The sequence below is a fragment of the Pezoporus occidentalis genome, unplaced genomic scaffold (genome assembly GCF_034315485.1).
Source record: "Pezoporus occidentalis ecotype Australia unplaced genomic scaffold, CSIRO_AGI_Poc_V1 ctg8, whole genome shotgun sequence".
In the NCBI taxonomy this organism is placed as follows: domain Eukaryota; kingdom Metazoa; phylum Chordata; class Aves; order Psittaciformes; family Psittacidae; genus Pezoporus; species Pezoporus occidentalis.
In genome coordinates this window covers 2,663,483-2,680,435 of record NW_026916158.1, presented here as the reverse complement: position 1 = coordinate 2,680,435, position 16,953 = coordinate 2,663,483, and the positions used below count along the sequence as shown (strand labels likewise).

Below are 16,953 nucleotides of genomic sequence, written 5' to 3'. Positions count from 1 at the left end.
CTTTCTAATCAATATTTCCTGTGAGAATTAAGTGTCTTAATTTAGCAGTTAACATAAAGATTCACTTAGCTATTTTATATGCTTATCGTATGTATTGATACTTTGCCACAAACAACATCAGAAAGAAGTAAATTAGCTTTTCAGATTCTTTCAGTTCTATGAATGAAAAACACATCTTAGGAACATTTTCATATTAAGACTTCCTTTGATACAAGCAGTGTCAAAAGCCCACCATTTTACAGTTACAGGTTAAAACAGCACATAATGGTTTATCTTATATGTAGCAGGATCGAAAATTTCAGATTACTAATCTTGAAAATGCTGAGTCTCCTAAAACAAGCAGACACTTACCCATCCTATTGCTTCAAACATCTTCAAATCAAGCGGATCCCCAGAAAGCACACCTTCAATTTTTGTAAGGGAATGACAAGTTGCCATGCAAGCAACAAACTCAGACTTCAGCAAGCTCTCACTGCAAGCCCTCTCTTCCGGCAAAAGGAAACTAAAACAATGAAGTAATAATATACTTAGCACTATAATTATTTATTATGAGCCAATTCAAAAGGTTTGTTTATATTAACAGAAGAAAATTGACTGCACAGGTCTCTTCACTTGTATTTTCACACATCACAGAAAATAGACTAAGATTCTGGGCTGGAATCTCCCAAAACAGTCACTACTTTCGTCTCCTTAAAAAACTGCATTAATTCACTGTGTAGGGAGACATCTTAACACTTTGTACTTAACTAAATTAATTAAGCTAATTCATTTTAGCAGCCCAAAAAGTCATCACCTGGGAGGACAGGATTAAGAAAACATGCTATACTTTAATTGCATAATTTCTGCAGTATGAACCTAATGAGGTCTCAGATTTAACAAATTAAATTTCACTTCAGCCTCATAAGAGACCTATAACTTTCATTACACACAAACCGTATTTCCAGTTGCATTCTTATGGCTCATTACCGAAATGCAAACATGTATGAGATAACTTGGAATTTTCTATTCTATTTTGCTGCAGTTGCTAAAGCACAACTAGGTATCACATATGCTATCAGCTGTGAGCTTATCCTTACCGAGCGTTTTCCACCCGTTGAATTCCCCAAAGATCCAAGCCATCCTCAGTAAGTGTTCCAGTCTGCAAAATAAACCAAAGGACATGGCAAGAAGAAAAAGCCTTCAGAAACAAATTTTCCTCAGGTAAAGCAAAAATTAGCAACTAATTAACCAGATTACACCTCCACAGTGTATTTTATTTTACTTTCACTTAAAAAAAAAAAAAATATATATATTATATTATATATATTATATATTATATATTTTTATATATATATAAAAAAATATAAGCAGGACTTCAGGACAGGAAATACAGTATCTCCCTTGCTTTTGGATAGTAACTTAAGTTCCAACTCTGTTAAATAACTTACCCCCCCCCCCCCCCAAAAAAAAACCAAACATTCAAAGCCATGTCCCTCCTTGGAGACATGAAAAAAGAAATAGACCCTTAAATTTCTAAGACAATAGCTCAACATCTCTATATTCAGGGCTTGGGGGCAACAGAAAATGGGCACTAAGCCCTTAGGACTACTTTCTTACATAGCTAAAACAGTAACTGGAAAACCTTTACAACAGAAATAATAAATCTAGTCTGGGTACTTAAGACTTTAGCTAAAAATCTAAAGAGGAAAATAAATTTTATCTAAGGCATAGTGACAAACAAAGGATTCTGGCTAGTGGCATTACTGACTTTCACTTGTGTTTCTGTTAAGGAGTAATAACAAAATATGCTGGTTTGGCTTTTCACTGAAATAAATAAAACTAAGAAGTAAGTCTGACCTCACACTTCCATTTTCCAGAAGATGTGTACCTAAATAAAACCCCAACTATCACATTTCTGCTGCGCCAATAGTAAGTTAGGTCTTGGGAGACTTGAGATAAGAAAGTAGCTCTCTATTGTAACAGCTTTTTAGAGCAAACTAAATTAAGTGAGTTAACAGGTGATAAACACTGAATACCTGGAAGCTAACAGGACAAAAATTTATCTGATTTATATGTAAGTAATGAATTTTCCTGTAGTTGTCAGTTTATACAAATTCTCTTTTATATAATGCCCCTCCAGGTGGCAACACGAAGTTTCAAAATTCACCTAACCTTATCAAAGCACACAAGATTCAGCTGGCCACAAATATTTATCCTTTGTGGGCTGATGCAGAAGATGCCAATTTTTTTCAGCCTTCTTTGTGCATAAACAATGCCAGCAGTCATGGCAGCAGGGAGTGCTGGAGGCACCGTGATAGTGATAATGTCAAGAGACTCGATGATGATGGTATGAGTTGGAACCTGTAACAAAGGTCAGAGTGGATGAACAAGAACTCGCTATTTAAAGATTTACTACCTCACTGAAGCGTTACATCACTGGTACCAAAAGCAAAATGCACATATTGCTTTCCCCAGTACAGCACATTCTGTATTGCCCAGAAACCTAGCAATATTCACCAACCATAAGCAACCATAATAATCCAGTCCTAAATTAACCACAATGCACTCATTACTTAACATTTTTACTTTTTCCCCAGCAGATACACTACTTTAAAACAGTAACTGAGTAATGCAAAAATTTTGGAGAGACAAAAGTTACCGTTATCAGATATCAACTTCTTGGTAAGAATTTTTTTTGCCTGCAGCATGCTTTAGATATGCTCTTATTTCTTCCAAGTGAATTATCAGTTGGATAGAAATCTTACATATAATAAAAATAAAGGGTAGTAATTGGGTCAGTAAAAATAAGAGGTAAACTCAAATTTCACTGTAACATACTGAAGTCCTGCTTCTATGCTGAATTTTGTTCTCAATAAGCTTGTCTTTCTTGTTCGGTGGGTATAAAATAAAGCAAAGAAATGTTGACTTCAAATTTCATTGTTTCTCATTATCTGCAATCATCAGCCCCTTTCTAAAATAAGGCAGTTCTTGACTAGAAATGAAAACATACCTCATTTAAGATGCTGTTGACAACTGTGTAAAGAAACCCAATGCCTGCCACCACGACCAAAGACAGAAGAAACAAATAGGCATCTCTGTAGAGTTTAAAATCAGTTGGCTTTGGATATAGTATGGAACGAACAAGCTGTCCTTTCGCAGTACTAAAGCCTAGAAATAAAAATGAGTTATTGAAAGTATAAACAAGAGCAAAGCTATTCAAATACATTAAAAACCCCAGTGAAACCCTTAAGCTACTAATTTCATTAGACTGTTTCTCAATATACAGTAAAAGATATTTCGCATTACTGTAGTTAAGGTTCTTCAAAAATATGTGCACACCATACTAAGTGCTTCTCTCCAATGGCAAGGACATGCACCTGATGCCAACAAACACCTCTTCTACAGCAGCAGTAAACCCTCAGATGGTTGGCCTGGAAGAGTTTGTTGTACTGCATTTTGTCCCTTACAGTGCAAAGCTAGAGGGTGTATTTATTAGTTGTCTAATTAAGCCAGTGCTAGCAAAAAGAAAATGAAGTTATTCATAGTGTCCAAACTTAAGTACTTTAGTGACAAGTCTTTGTAAGCTCACAACGACATACGCACTAACATACCCATGAACTGAGTTTCAGGAGAAAAAAAAAACAAACATTTAGTTCATCAGTATATTATATATATTTCAGCTCAAACACCAAACATTTTGCTTTAAAGGCTTAACTCTGAAGAGTGCTGTAAGCACAGTTCCAATAGATCAATCTTAACATCTCCATTTAAAAGATCAAGACAACACGTCTTTGCATACAACCATATGTAGTTCAGATCTCCTAGAATTTTTTTGAGGACTAAATTACCTAGTATCTTCAATTTTTTGCATCCTTCTCCCTCAGATAAAGGGATTTTTATTTCTATATCACTAGGTAAGAATCACTTCAGTTCTTAATGTCAGACACCTTAGGAGCGAGACACTACAAGTGCTGTGATATCCGTCCAGTTCTGTGGAGTGGGAAATGCCCTACTTGACTAAAAGTTGTTCCTGTAAACCAGACATGAGAATAGAGAGCTTTTATACCCCTTTGCTCCTCACTATGTAGTCACAGCAGGAAAAGTGTACTTGTCCATACGTAAAATCTGAACATGGTCCACAGAGCTAAATTCATCCCATTTACAACATAGGTGCTAACTCTGACCTGTCATGGGCAAAGAACAAATTAAAAAGATAACTCTAGTTGTGAGGGCAGTAAGACTACATGTGTTCAGTCTTTCTGCAAAATAGAAAAACTAAGTCTTCTGCAGTCCATTTCTGTTGCTGTTTTGGATGGCCTATATATAGGAAGATGTGTTTAAGGGAAAGGAAATACTTTTCTCTGAGAAAAAAGAATAGACTAATAAAAGCTTCTAGAAAGACAATAGGTTTAATTTAAAAAATAATCAGAATATTTACTGCTAAAACAGACTAAAAGAAGGTAAAGACACCAGAGAAAGCAGAGGCTAATTAGGATGAAGTTATTAGAAAACTTGCTTTAAGTAGTATTCTAGTCAATGTAGTCAAATTTATTCTATTTGGTTTACTGTAACTTGATTATAGCTTACATTCCTCTATTTTGTGGTGGTTTTCTTAAGATCATCTTTGTAAAGCAGAATCCTACAACTACACCAGTCTCTGCAATTTTCTGCAACAGAATATCTGTATTATCTAAAACCAAACCTTAAACTTATTAGTATGAAGAGGCACCTCTGTAGAAAGGGCTAGATCAAATGCAGTTCCTAAGCAAATGTTATGTGCTTTGACAAAACTATGGGCAAAGAAAACCATTTGACATTGCCAATGATTCCAGTAAAATAAGCCATTCCCCACTACGCACCCAATCCAATCATATGGGAAACCTTTTCAAAGAGGCTCATGTAGTTCAACCAACACGCTGCATAGAAGACATCTAAAGGACTTCAAGACACATTCAGGTAAGTTTTAAACTGATGATAAATACTGATTCACTTTCTTGCTTGCCAGTTGATACTCTCCAGGCCATTATCTAGTTCTGTTATTGCTGTAGACGCTTATCAAATTATTTGGGGTATACCCATTTATGCAAGCTTAGCAACGTTCAATACAGTACTCCAAAGTATAAGTTAACAAGTGATAGACTCAACAATCAATACCTGTTCTCACTACTAGAGCTTTGACCAATTCTCCAGTATAAAAACGGGTTTGAATTACATTGGTTCCACAGAACAAAGTATGCCGTTTATGCACTTCTGGACTGTATATTTCATCTCCCATTGCTTTCGGATACTCCGAAGGATTTGGTAGATTAATCTTTGTGACAGGAACACTTTCACCTTAAATGGAGAAAGAATATCTAAGCAAGATCAAATAACAATATACATTTTCTGCCTTCACAACTTCCAGTAGAACAATATAAATCTCACTTCATCAGCACAAAAGCAGACTTACGGAGAAAGTATCTTCCTTTCAGCATGTTACTAGGTAGTCTCTCACCTATTAGTCTCAGCTCACCAGATTCCTTATCCAAATCCTATTTAACTCTACTTGTTATTCACCAATACAGGTTCCGTAGCTCTTACTTCAAATCACACTGGTGTAAAATACAGCTTTTTGAAAGAAAACAGGATTAAACATCCTGCTGCTGCTGCAAGGCATCACCCCATCTTTACTCAGAGAAACTAGGGAACAAATTTCTTCAGCTTCAGCTCCTTTGCTAACTGAGTACTCTCAAGCTTGGGCTGCAGTCAATTTACATGTTGCTAGCAGCAGCAAGAGGTTTAAGTATATTCAAATAATTTAGCATGATAAAACAACAAACATGCAGGCACAACTTGAGATAATAATTCCTGGTTTTAAATACAGCAGAACACTCACTACCTGTATTCATGGAAGCAGCTAAAAAGTTTGGGCATAGAAGTATGAAGGAACATATTGCAGAACTCAATCTGCACTGAGAACATCAAATCAAGAAGCAGGGAGACAAGCTATCAACAAAGCTTTTCAACAAGAAACCATCATTCATTTTTGGAGTTGCCAAGCAGTACCAGGTAGCTGCTGCAGATAACCCGAACACAAGTACATAAGTACTTAGGAGAATATGTAAATTCGAGAACATCCACATTTCATACAAAATAAACATACCCACTTCTGCTAGAATATACTGCAACTTAAGCATGCACACAGGTATAAATTAATACATGTAGCCAAACAAAACTGTATCAAGTTTACTTTACCTGTTAACATACTTTCATTTACAATGCAAGTACCACTGAGAAGTACTGCATCACAGGGCATAATTGTCCCATTAGATGGAATCAACATGGTATCTCCAGGCACAAGGTCGGTGGAAAGGATTTCTTCTATTTCTGAGTGTTAAAACACAAACAAGTTTACCTGAAAATAGCCACCACCTACAAAACCCCATAAAGATCCTCACAGCCAAGATCCATGTGCTGACAATTGAGATTATACTCTGTTCTATTGATGGCATTATGAAAGGTTTTTTAAAACAGAAAAAGCCACTGATAAACTAAATTCCACTGCAGATTAAATTGTAGATCACTTGGATATAGTTCATCATAACAAATGAAACAAGGTCGTACAAAAAGCATTAACAATCAGCTACAGTATAACATCCATATAAAGATACAAGTCAAATACAAATGTATGTCTTACAAAACAGTACCACACTACAACCTAACCATCTTCAACTGCTGTGGTATCCAAATAAGCAAAAGCCCAGAAATCAATTTGCAGTCCCTGCTGGGTAACAAACTGTAATGGAAACCCAACACATGCACATCTTTAAGCTGAGAAAGAAACTACAGTGACAGTTACATATGATAGATATATAATATATGTGGTAGATAATGAGGAACAAGAATAGGACAAACACCTAATCTAGAACAAACCTGATACTTGCTAAGAATACCATCTACAAGGATAATCCTGAACATATTATTATCCTATCTAAATTCCCCTTGGCAACTTTCCTTTTCCCCATACAATTTTGCTAAGAAATCAAGCATTTCAAGGTGATCAAAGAAAGAACAGATGCACACCAACTTTACACTCACTGCTAATGGACAATTTAAACTAAGTTTTCCAAATAGCCTGTGAAATTTACCTTGGTTTCCTCTGCAGACAGAAACCCTTACAATGCTGTGAGCTGCTACCATGTCATGTAACATAACATATTGCTGCAACGGAGAGAAAACAGTTTATTATTTAAAAGCACAGCTTGCCTTCTTCTATATGCACGTTCTATTTCTACAAACCAAAGTGATGAGATTCTTCACCAACATTCTTTTACAAAAAAATGTTACTCAAAACATTATCTTGAACATAATTTAGGAAACTTATGGGTAAATAGTTTGAGTGCATCAATCTGTAGAGGTTCCTACTTTTACCAGCATTCTGGAAGCAAACATACACTGCCAGGCAAAATGTTATAAACATTTGGTCATTAACATACATAAGTAAAAACTGCAGTAGCTGTATGACCATGGATTAAGGTAAGAGGTTTTTTTTTTATCTCTGGTTTGAATTCAGATTGTAATTTAAGGATAATTGGTACTTTGATTACCACCAGCTACAGCTAAGTCTATAGAAATGAATACACCACCAATTTAACGATCCACACATCTGGCTGGTGCTCAATTGTGTTAGACTTTTTCAAACAGAAGAAAACAATGCAAGACAGAATCACTACTGTCAATATGACTTAGTATAAACTTATGTCTGGGGTTTATTTAAGTGAGGTAGCATTTATGTTATCTGAGGTCAACCTACTGATTCAACAGCATGGAAAGTGAGCAGAGACATGTCTTTAGGGAAAATGCAAGTCCGAATTCTTCCAGCCCAAAAAGGGAAACCTTGTAAAAACATTCTACCTGTATACCTCTAAAAAATTCTTCAAGATTTGTAGGCAATTTCATACCAAAATAAACCAATCAGTAAAAAGCTGAAAAGATGCATCTGTTTTCTTTGAACTTACCTTTCTAATGGTGTAGAGTGAGCTAACAATGGATATTACAGACATGATCACAATTGCTAATGCATAGTAGTGATATTCATCAGTGATCCACAATATCACACTGAACAACTGAAAAATGTAAAAAGGGTTGAGAACCTAGAAGAGTGACAGAATATTAGTTACAACACAGGGTCACATGCATTCCCCATCAGAACAGAGTCAAAATCATTCTCCTCCTCTATGAAGGAGATAAATCATGTGTGAAGAACTTAGAGGTTTGCTTGTTTTGCCAAACTATCCTTCTTTTTCATTATTTCCTCAACCCCTCAAAAGAACAGCTCTTACTAGAATACGTAAATATGTACTTTTAAATACACCTCAAAGCAAAATAGTAGGTACATCTCATAGAATCATAGAATAGTTAGGGTTGGAAAGGACCTTAAGATCATCTAGTTCCAACCCCCCTGCTATGGGGAGGGACACCTCACACTAAACTATGCCACCCAAGGCTTCATCCATCTGATGCACCTTAAGTTGCAATTCTTAAATTAAGTTGGATCTTATTATGTACTTCTTATTAATAAATGCACTCTGTTATTTCAGGTTGGAGAGTTTCTTTGTTCAAAAGTTTCTATCATACATTATTAAACAACATGGATAACAAGTCAATTATGCAAATCCACCTTATACACAGAAAAAAGAAATTAAACAATCGAAAAAAAGTTTATGCAAGAACATGTTTGATTTGTTGTGTATATTGTCATGTATAATCCCCGGGCTTGATCATGGTGAACATAATTAGTCACTTTCTGTTTGAAATTAACAATAGAAAACAAATAAGATGCATACCCTCTGAAAGAATTCTGACACATTTTCCTAACATCCTTGCTATGCACCAGGCTGTGAACTCTGAAGAGCTTACAGCTAAGGCCTCTTAAATTTGGAGAGCTCCAAGATAAAGGTCAGTATCTTTTCTTTTTTACAGTGCTGGGCTCTGGAGGAAAGCTTCTGGTTTACATTATTATTTGAAGACCAGTTCAAAAGTCATTGCATTTAAAGTAATAATTAATGATACACTTTCTTTTTTAATAATTTCTTAAAGATCTTACCTCCTTAATCAGAAGCTTAAAAATGGAAGGCACTTTCACAGCAATTTCATTTACTCCATAGAATGCTTTTCTGCATTACAAAAGAAAAATACCAAAAAACAGTTGAAATTTTTATTAGAAACCTTACTGACTTCAAAGCAATTCCATTAATATAAGAACAAAATATTACTTTATCTGTGGCCCCTTTTATTTATCATTGTTTCAAAACATGTTTATCTGAGAACATTTGCCCAGTGAGATGTTCAAATACAAGGATAACTATTTTATACTTCAATTTAAACTGTAACTTAATTTTTAGGTTCTTTCATAACATAATTTCCCTGTAAAATGCATATAGGCGCAATGTTAAATATGCCAGTATGGGATTCGCATTAACTTAAGCTCAAACAAGTGTTAACTTTTATCCTGCAGTAAGACATCATTTTTATAGTTCTGTATCTTAGTTTTATTCTTAGCATGAAGAAAGGCAAATCATAAAGGAGGGGGAAGGAGACAAAAAACAATCCTCTGACGGGATCTGAAATAGTTAAATTACATTGACATGAAGAAACCCTTACTGGATGTTCTTAAGGAAAAGGCTTTTATTGTAGGAAAAGACACAAATTGACAGAAAACAGAATGACGAGCAAGCAGATGCTTCCATATTTTAAACTGAAAGAAGGTCTCAATTGCAAAAAAAAAGAAAACTGAACAAAAAAACCCCACCACCACCCCTCAAAAAAAAAAAACAAACACTCAAAAAACCAGCCAGGAATGCTACAGATGCCAAACTATTCTAGTTCAGGTAGTGTTTCAATAAATTAAAACACCAATAATTAAGTACATATCTACGTTTTCCAGCTTGCTGTTTCCATTTGAGGACTAAGAAATCCCTGAATTACGTACTATTAAAGTTACATTTTAAAGTTTTTTTTTCTAGACTAAGTTCTTCTCTACCTATGCACTTGAGCTGTGTCCCTTTACACTGTTAGTCTAAAATTGCATGTTAAAAAATAGGTTCTCCCCTATTACTTCTTGCCAACCAAAATTAAAAATGGGGAATGCATTTAGCCCCAACCAACCAGAGACAGATGCAGGTCCATATAGGACACACCTGTGATACTGAAGTTTTAAAATTAAAGCCAAAGTCTTGAAACCTGGGAAGTTTCAGGTTTATCTTCCTAAAATAAGAAATTAGTTACAGCTTAGGCCAAGTTTGCTGCACCTAATATTCCTTACTAGCCATCAAGCACACTATCCCCTCTCTCACAATCACTGCTAGGCAAGGACAGGAAAGAAAACAAATACCAAAGTAAGCTCCCTCAGCATTACCTTCAAACCTTCAACCATCTGCAGCTTGAGACAAATGAGCATCTTTCCAGATAAAGAACTTTAGATGGACTTTTTCGCTGGGAATCAGTCTCTTTGTCTCTCAACCCATATACACCCTTCAACAATGACAGTATGTTATGGAAATACTTATGCCACTTGAGGGTGAGTTATGTGGAAAAAACTATGATTTTCTTTTCATCAACCACCAAATTTCACCATATACCTGTGATCTGGTAGAAAACATACCTGCTTGCTGTTCTTTTTGTACACTCATTTTATTTCAAAATGTTAATTAGTAAATATAATTTCACAAATATATTCTGAATTACTTTAAGCAATAGTTCCAATTCCCACAGTCAGTGTAGTTTGAAAAAACTAAGTCAACACATTACCTGAATTTATTTCCTACTCAGAGTATAGGCAAGAAACACAAGAATTTCATACATCTAACAGCCTTTAAAGGAAGCATAGAGTCTGTTTTTAAACACTAATCACTCAATTGTCTTCTGCTGTTGTTAACACTTTGAGCACAGGTAATGGAATTAAAACAATTATTCCCTCAAATATTGTAATATTACCTGTAATCATGCATTCCCTTTGTCAGTCCTGTGCTGTATTCATTATGAATTGAAGAACATAATGTAGATTCATCTAGACCTCTAAGTAAAGGGAAAAGTCAATGTGTTAAGAAATGTGACATTCAAAAGTAACTCAAAAGGGCTGGGTCTTTACTAAGAATTACACTGTATTATAAAAAAAAACAAAGTCTATTGACTAATGTTTTCTAGCTATTTTTGTCACAACTGCAGATACCAATGAGGTGTTAAAAGCAGTCCTCTTACTGTCATGTCTTACTCTTCCTCTGTCTTATTAATCAATTTATCAAATAAATCTATACCCAGTCTATACTGCAGCACCCTACTATCAAAATTTTATCCATGACTAGGTAAAGTATGGTCTAACATTTTAAGTGCTTCTTTATCACTGGAAGACTTACCTCTGTAGGACTTCTCTACATGCTGTGGAATCGAATACTATAATTAAGTAGATCTGCAGATAAGCAAGAACACCTGAAACGTCATTATGTTTACGACTATGGAGTCATTTCAACTACCAAACTCAGTAAATCAGACATATCATGACCAATATCCAGGGATTTCTACTGGACATACTTAGGATGCACAGGAAAATATCATTACCTTCCAAAAGGCCTTCCAAGATGGCAAAACCGGCACTATTGAACACAAGTTTTTTTTCATACTGGATATGTAATAAGTTATCTACTACAAAGATTCTGGTGTGTCCCAGTGAAGAAAAACCTCTTTATGGTACATATATAGTAACAATTGTTTCCATTTGCTAGAAGAGAGGGAAAGTTTTAAACACCTCACTAGTGCAAAGGCTAGGACCATGTTTCTGTCAACTTCTGGTAAAAGAACAGGTGAAAATGTCAATATGTTAATTTGGCCACAGGTTTACAAGGTTTCACTAAAAATTTTCAAGTTCAAAGATTTTTAAATCATGATTTTTCAATGAAGAAATATTCAATTCTCTGTTAAGAACTGTGCCTTTCCTGCCACTCTATGCCAACTTTTTTTCCCTGCATAAAAGGAATGTAACAGTGAGTTTAAGAAGGGTCCCTAAAACTAAGTGCTTCATATGTAGATATACATATCTATGTGCGTAATGTCCATGCAAATACAAAGCTTCTAGCAGGATGTTACTTGCTTATTAGAGTACTGTTACAGCACTGAATTCCCAGGGCATTTGAAAAAAACCTGTGCACACACAGTTTATTACATAAAACTCTCATCAACTCTGAGATTCAGTTGACACTAGCTAAAACAAAACAGACATTAAAGGTCAAAGTTGCATCCTCTTTGGCTATGTGACCAAGTCTGATTTAGTTTAAGAACAATTACACTTGCATTTCCTGTGTTTAACACAGTGATGTTAATATTACATTATTACAAAGAGAACAATGATCTGAAACTCAAGCTCTCATAACAGAATTAGTTGCCCAAGAAATCTTGATTTGCCTCCCTTGTATTATTCCAAGTCTTTAATTGTGATCAAACTGTTCTGTCTCTGGATACTTGCATAATTAACTGCACAGAGTGACGCTATCTTCATGATGCAGTATTGTGCTTAGATCACAGCTATATCTGTATTACTTGCCTTACAGATACTACTATGAAGCTTTCCAGTCTCATATACAGCCTCTTAACAAATCTTAACTTGATTCTCTAAGATGTTATTAAGCAATACCAGTTCCTGGGTTTTACATTAACTGAAGAGCATTGAGAAAAAGTATATAGATGAAGGACAGATTTTTCAGACTTCTTTTCAAAATATTTATCATTCATAAGTTCAGCTACTATTTTTCTAAACTTATGATCATCATACCCAATTCACTTTAGAGAAAATTTATAGCAAACTCTTTATCTGACCTTGTGCAAAAGTGACTTTGCCAGTATCAGGTATGCCTCAGATCCAGCTGTTTCTACTCTTTATTATCCAATTGCTAAACAATGGCGTCCAGCTTAGCTACAGTACCTGACTAAACAAGTGGTCTGGCTCAGTTGTTGCTAACACATCTAACAAATGAAAGTTTGGCATATCAGCAAGAATGTGATTGAATAAATGGTCACATAACTTCACAGGCATATCTGAGATTTTTCCAGGGCTTATGAATTGGCTGGGTTATCATAAGAACATCAAAAGGCACAGTCCAAGAGCCAGCAAATGCCAAGTTTCAAGTCACTGCTTTAATACTAAGGAACAACATTTTTCCTAAACACATGGAGCTGTACGATTTTTTCCCCATACCTGTTCTTAGCATTAAAAAAACCAAACTCAAGACAGCACTTGTAATCTCATCTGTGGGAAGCATTCCCTTTGAACATTTTAAATTAGCAACACTATAGGCATGGAAACAGGACCCTGTGATGCAAAGTGACAAGTGCCCCTACCTGTACCACTGTAATTCATGGCAGGCTTAACATAAAAAATATGCGCACAAAGCTTTTAATTATTTACACATGAAGTGAAACATTTCCACCCATTCCCCCCTGCCATCGAGGGGGACTGCTCAATTTTGTAACTGCTTGTATTATGATAATTTCTTTAAATTGTTGCCATTACTGATAACTTCCCATACCATTTCTACATGTTTTTTTGAAAACGGAGAAACAGTTGCAAAATATGTTTCTTCTTACAGAAACTCTGGCTATTGTTTTTTTTCCTTCAGTCACCGGTCATTATTTTTTTCTATACGTACTGTTTGGTCTCTTCCACATGATGGTTCAATGTAGTGAACACTGATTTAAGTTGAACAGATTATATTATTGATCTGAATACCTTATTTTAACAAGCAGTTGTCAAAACCAGAGAAACCGGTGCTCATTTAGCTTGTTAGCACTGAGAAGGTCTCATAACTAGTATTAGAGAAAAGAACTTTCTTTTTCAACCCTAACATAATGCAATGGTGCTGCTGGATAAAAGAGAATACAGTGCACCACATTCAGCGAGCACAGCTACTACTGCCCACCAAAACACATTTTCCATCAATGCAAGAGACCTGGTTTTGTTACCAAAGAATCAAAAAGAGGGATCAAATTCAGTTCAACCGTACTAAAATGTAACAGCAGACCTACAGAAAGGTGACCAACAAAGTATTTGGTGAATTCCCCTCTTCCTAAATACTCCCTTTAGGCCTAGCTCAGCAGCAATGCAAAACAAAAATAGGATTTATTCTGTCAGAAGCAAAGTTTTTAAGAGTTTATAGAAGGAGAACTACTGTCTGACAACAGGTGCTTTGATTCTCAAATAACACTCCAAGAACAGGCAAAAAGCCTGCATAGGCATGTAGCCTGTCACCCTAAACGAACCATGCTCAATAAAGGTAGATTAAACAAATACCCTTCTGCCAAAGGCACATCAAGTTAAAACCTCCCTGCTCTCGCTATGCCTCAAACAAAGACTCAGTGAGCTAAACCATCTGGTCAGAACACAGTACCAATTTTCATCATACTCTTACGCATCCAATAGTATTTAAAAAAAAAAAAAAGCAGTTTGACGCACAACACAAAAGAAAAAGGTATTCTTACCGTATAACATCAAAACTTTGAACTGAATCATTCCAGAAATACTTCATGCTGTGATGGGTGAAATAACGAACCTGCAGGGCAACAGACATAGCTATCAAACCAGCAACACTTAACACCTCTCTTCTCCCTGACTTTATTCTGAACAGTGATACAAAGTAAATTTAGAAAAAGTCCACTGAAAAATAAACACTTTTCTTTCAAAATAATCTTTCAAGCATTCCACAATATCCAGTAAAAGGTTATTGAGGAAAAGATTTGTGCTCCACCCAAAGAATGAGTTAGCCTTTTCGACAAAAGCAGCAGCTCACACATACTGTATTATGTATGTTTACTCTAGATACTATTGGAGATACTTTGAAAATTACCAAGTGTAGCATTGCAGGTTTACTTACAGGCAAACACTTCTTTAAATCATTTTTATTCTCTTCTGCATCAGATTCACAGAAATGAACTGCATGGCCGTTTGAAACCTTGTGTACAATAGGGTTGGGATTCTGTAAAGGACTGGCTCCCAAAGAAGGCATAATGCGAACCTTTGCACAAAACCATATCTTGAATTCATCCTTAAAAAGAGGGGGGAAAAATAAGCAGGTTCAAACAGCATTTAAACACCATTTTACTACAACAGATTTAGCAAAACATGTCAACAACGGATGACAGATTAGCAGAGCCCATACATAACTACAAAAGATAGCCCCAAGTTAATATCAACTACCTTATGAATATATTTCCTTTCCACAATTCTAAAAGTATATTTTTTGTATTAGAAGATACATATATTTTTATTTTTTTTTTAAACATGAGTCTTGGTACTTGAATTTTTACATCTTTGGCCCTTCACAATTTAGCATAGTTGTTCTGTGGTAGGAGGAACTATGGGATTCCTACACATTCAGCTGCGCCCACCCAGCAACTTCAAATAACTGAGGACTTAACACAAGGGACTGCACACAGCAATTGTGCAGGAAGAAAACAGCTTGAAATCAACCACACTTGGGGCCACCGTTACACTTTAATTCAATAAACATATCTTTGCTGAACAGGGAGGGAAAACCTGATAACCACGTTATCAGGTTATATGAACAAGGTATCTGTTCTGTAACTTTTGATGACAACAGCATTCATGTATTTCTTAAAATCCAAAAGCAAACACTTTCTTTTTGCTACGTCCTTTGCAAACAGCTGTCAGTCTTCCCACACAGGCAGCAAAGCTATATACAGCACCAAGGAGCACAATTCTGCAGTGCTGTAAAACGAAATCATGTCTACTCTGCAGAGAAGGGTTTGTGCATTTCAGCAAGCAGCAAGAGGGATGCAAAACAGATGCACACTGGGAGAAGCACACCCTCCTTTGACTTACAGTTGTTCTCAGCAGAACCACTTCACAGTCTTTAAGGGTAGTCCTTTTACATGTTGCTTTCACACGCCACTCAGGCATCCAGTAGAGGAGGAGGAGGAAAAAGCCACCAGAACAGATCACTCCTATAGCAACTAGCACCAACTTCCAGTGACACAGATCATAGCCATAGATCTCCTGCATGGAAACAGAGAAACAAATAACAAACAGTGATGCTCTTAATTACTCTGGCATGGGAAGGCAACATTCATTTTTCATAAAGAGTGGTATTTAAACTGAACCAAATTTCAAAGCAATTTTCTCATTTTTCTTTTCTGGGGGAAGGAAAGATTTAAAAAAATTAGTACATGATGGGAGTGGCAAAAAAAGGGACAGTTTTGCTCGATCAAAAATACAAGCATTAATAAACGCCTGACAAAGACAGAATATCCTATCTCAAGTACTGAAGTTGCGACACAACCTGTCTTAATTCTCAGTGAACAACAAAATTTTTGACCATGCACAGCACAAGTCAGCTAAGCATTTAAGAGCAAAAGCATATGTGGTTTTGTCAAATGTTGATTTTACCACATTAGAGCATTTGATTAGCTAGCATACATAGTGCTGAATTACTGATGCTAGCTGAATTTCAAACTTTCTAAACAAGCCTGTGAATGTATTTATCAAACACTACTTTTCAGTAGAGAACTGGCTTACTCTGCCTGCCATTAAACAAGAAATGCTATCATGAAACATCAGCAACTGCAAGCCATGCTGTCAAAGGTTCTGTAACTTGCACCAGCCGGAAAAATCCTCTTCTCCCATTAAAAAAATCCGCAATGTATTAAGTGTGCCTTGGTCAAAGGCATGTACCAACTTAACCTGTTGACAGCCAGGAAGAGAAAATAATTCAGTGACTTAGTAGATGCTGTGTTACATTCCTGAGTTTCACATTACATCATTAGATTATATTTCCTGCTACAAAAGGGCAATGAAGTTTCCCATTGGGTCCCACCCACATTGTTCATATTGACAACATTTTTGGTTTTGTTTTTTTTTTGTACTTTTTATTAAATAGCACTAGAAATTGTTTAAACTCCTGTCATGGTTTAAACTCCTGTCATGTCCTGGCT

General features: G+C 35.7%; 1 protein-coding gene across 4 annotated transcripts in view; it reads right to left on the bottom strand.

Annotated features, from left to right (window-relative positions):
- ATP13A3 (ATPase 13A3) overlaps positions 1-16,953 on the bottom strand; it is a 60,373-nt gene that overhangs the window by 21,983 nt on the left and 21,437 nt on the right. For all 4 annotated transcript variants that reach the window (XM_062603325.1, XM_062603328.1, XM_062603327.1 and 1 more), the window contains exons 3-15: positions 15,845-16,018; positions 14,877-15,047; positions 14,485-14,555; positions 10,954-11,034; positions 9,065-9,134; positions 7,977-8,111; positions 7,107-7,179; positions 6,214-6,345; positions 5,134-5,313; positions 2,990-3,147; positions 2,152-2,340; positions 1,077-1,138; positions 352-502 (exon numbers count right to left, since the gene is read on the bottom strand). In XM_062603325.1, coding sequence (XP_062459309.1) covers positions 352-502; positions 1,077-1,138; positions 2,152-2,340; positions 2,990-3,147; positions 5,134-5,313; positions 6,214-6,345; positions 7,107-7,179; positions 7,977-8,111; positions 9,065-9,134; positions 10,954-11,034; positions 14,485-14,555; positions 14,877-15,047; positions 15,845-16,018 — 1,647 coding nt within the window. The remainder of the gene's footprint in view (positions 1-351; positions 503-1,076; positions 1,139-2,151; positions 2,341-2,989; positions 3,148-5,133; positions 5,314-6,213; positions 6,346-7,106; positions 7,180-7,976; positions 8,112-9,064; positions 9,135-10,953; positions 11,035-14,484; positions 14,556-14,876; positions 15,048-15,844; positions 16,019-16,953) is intronic.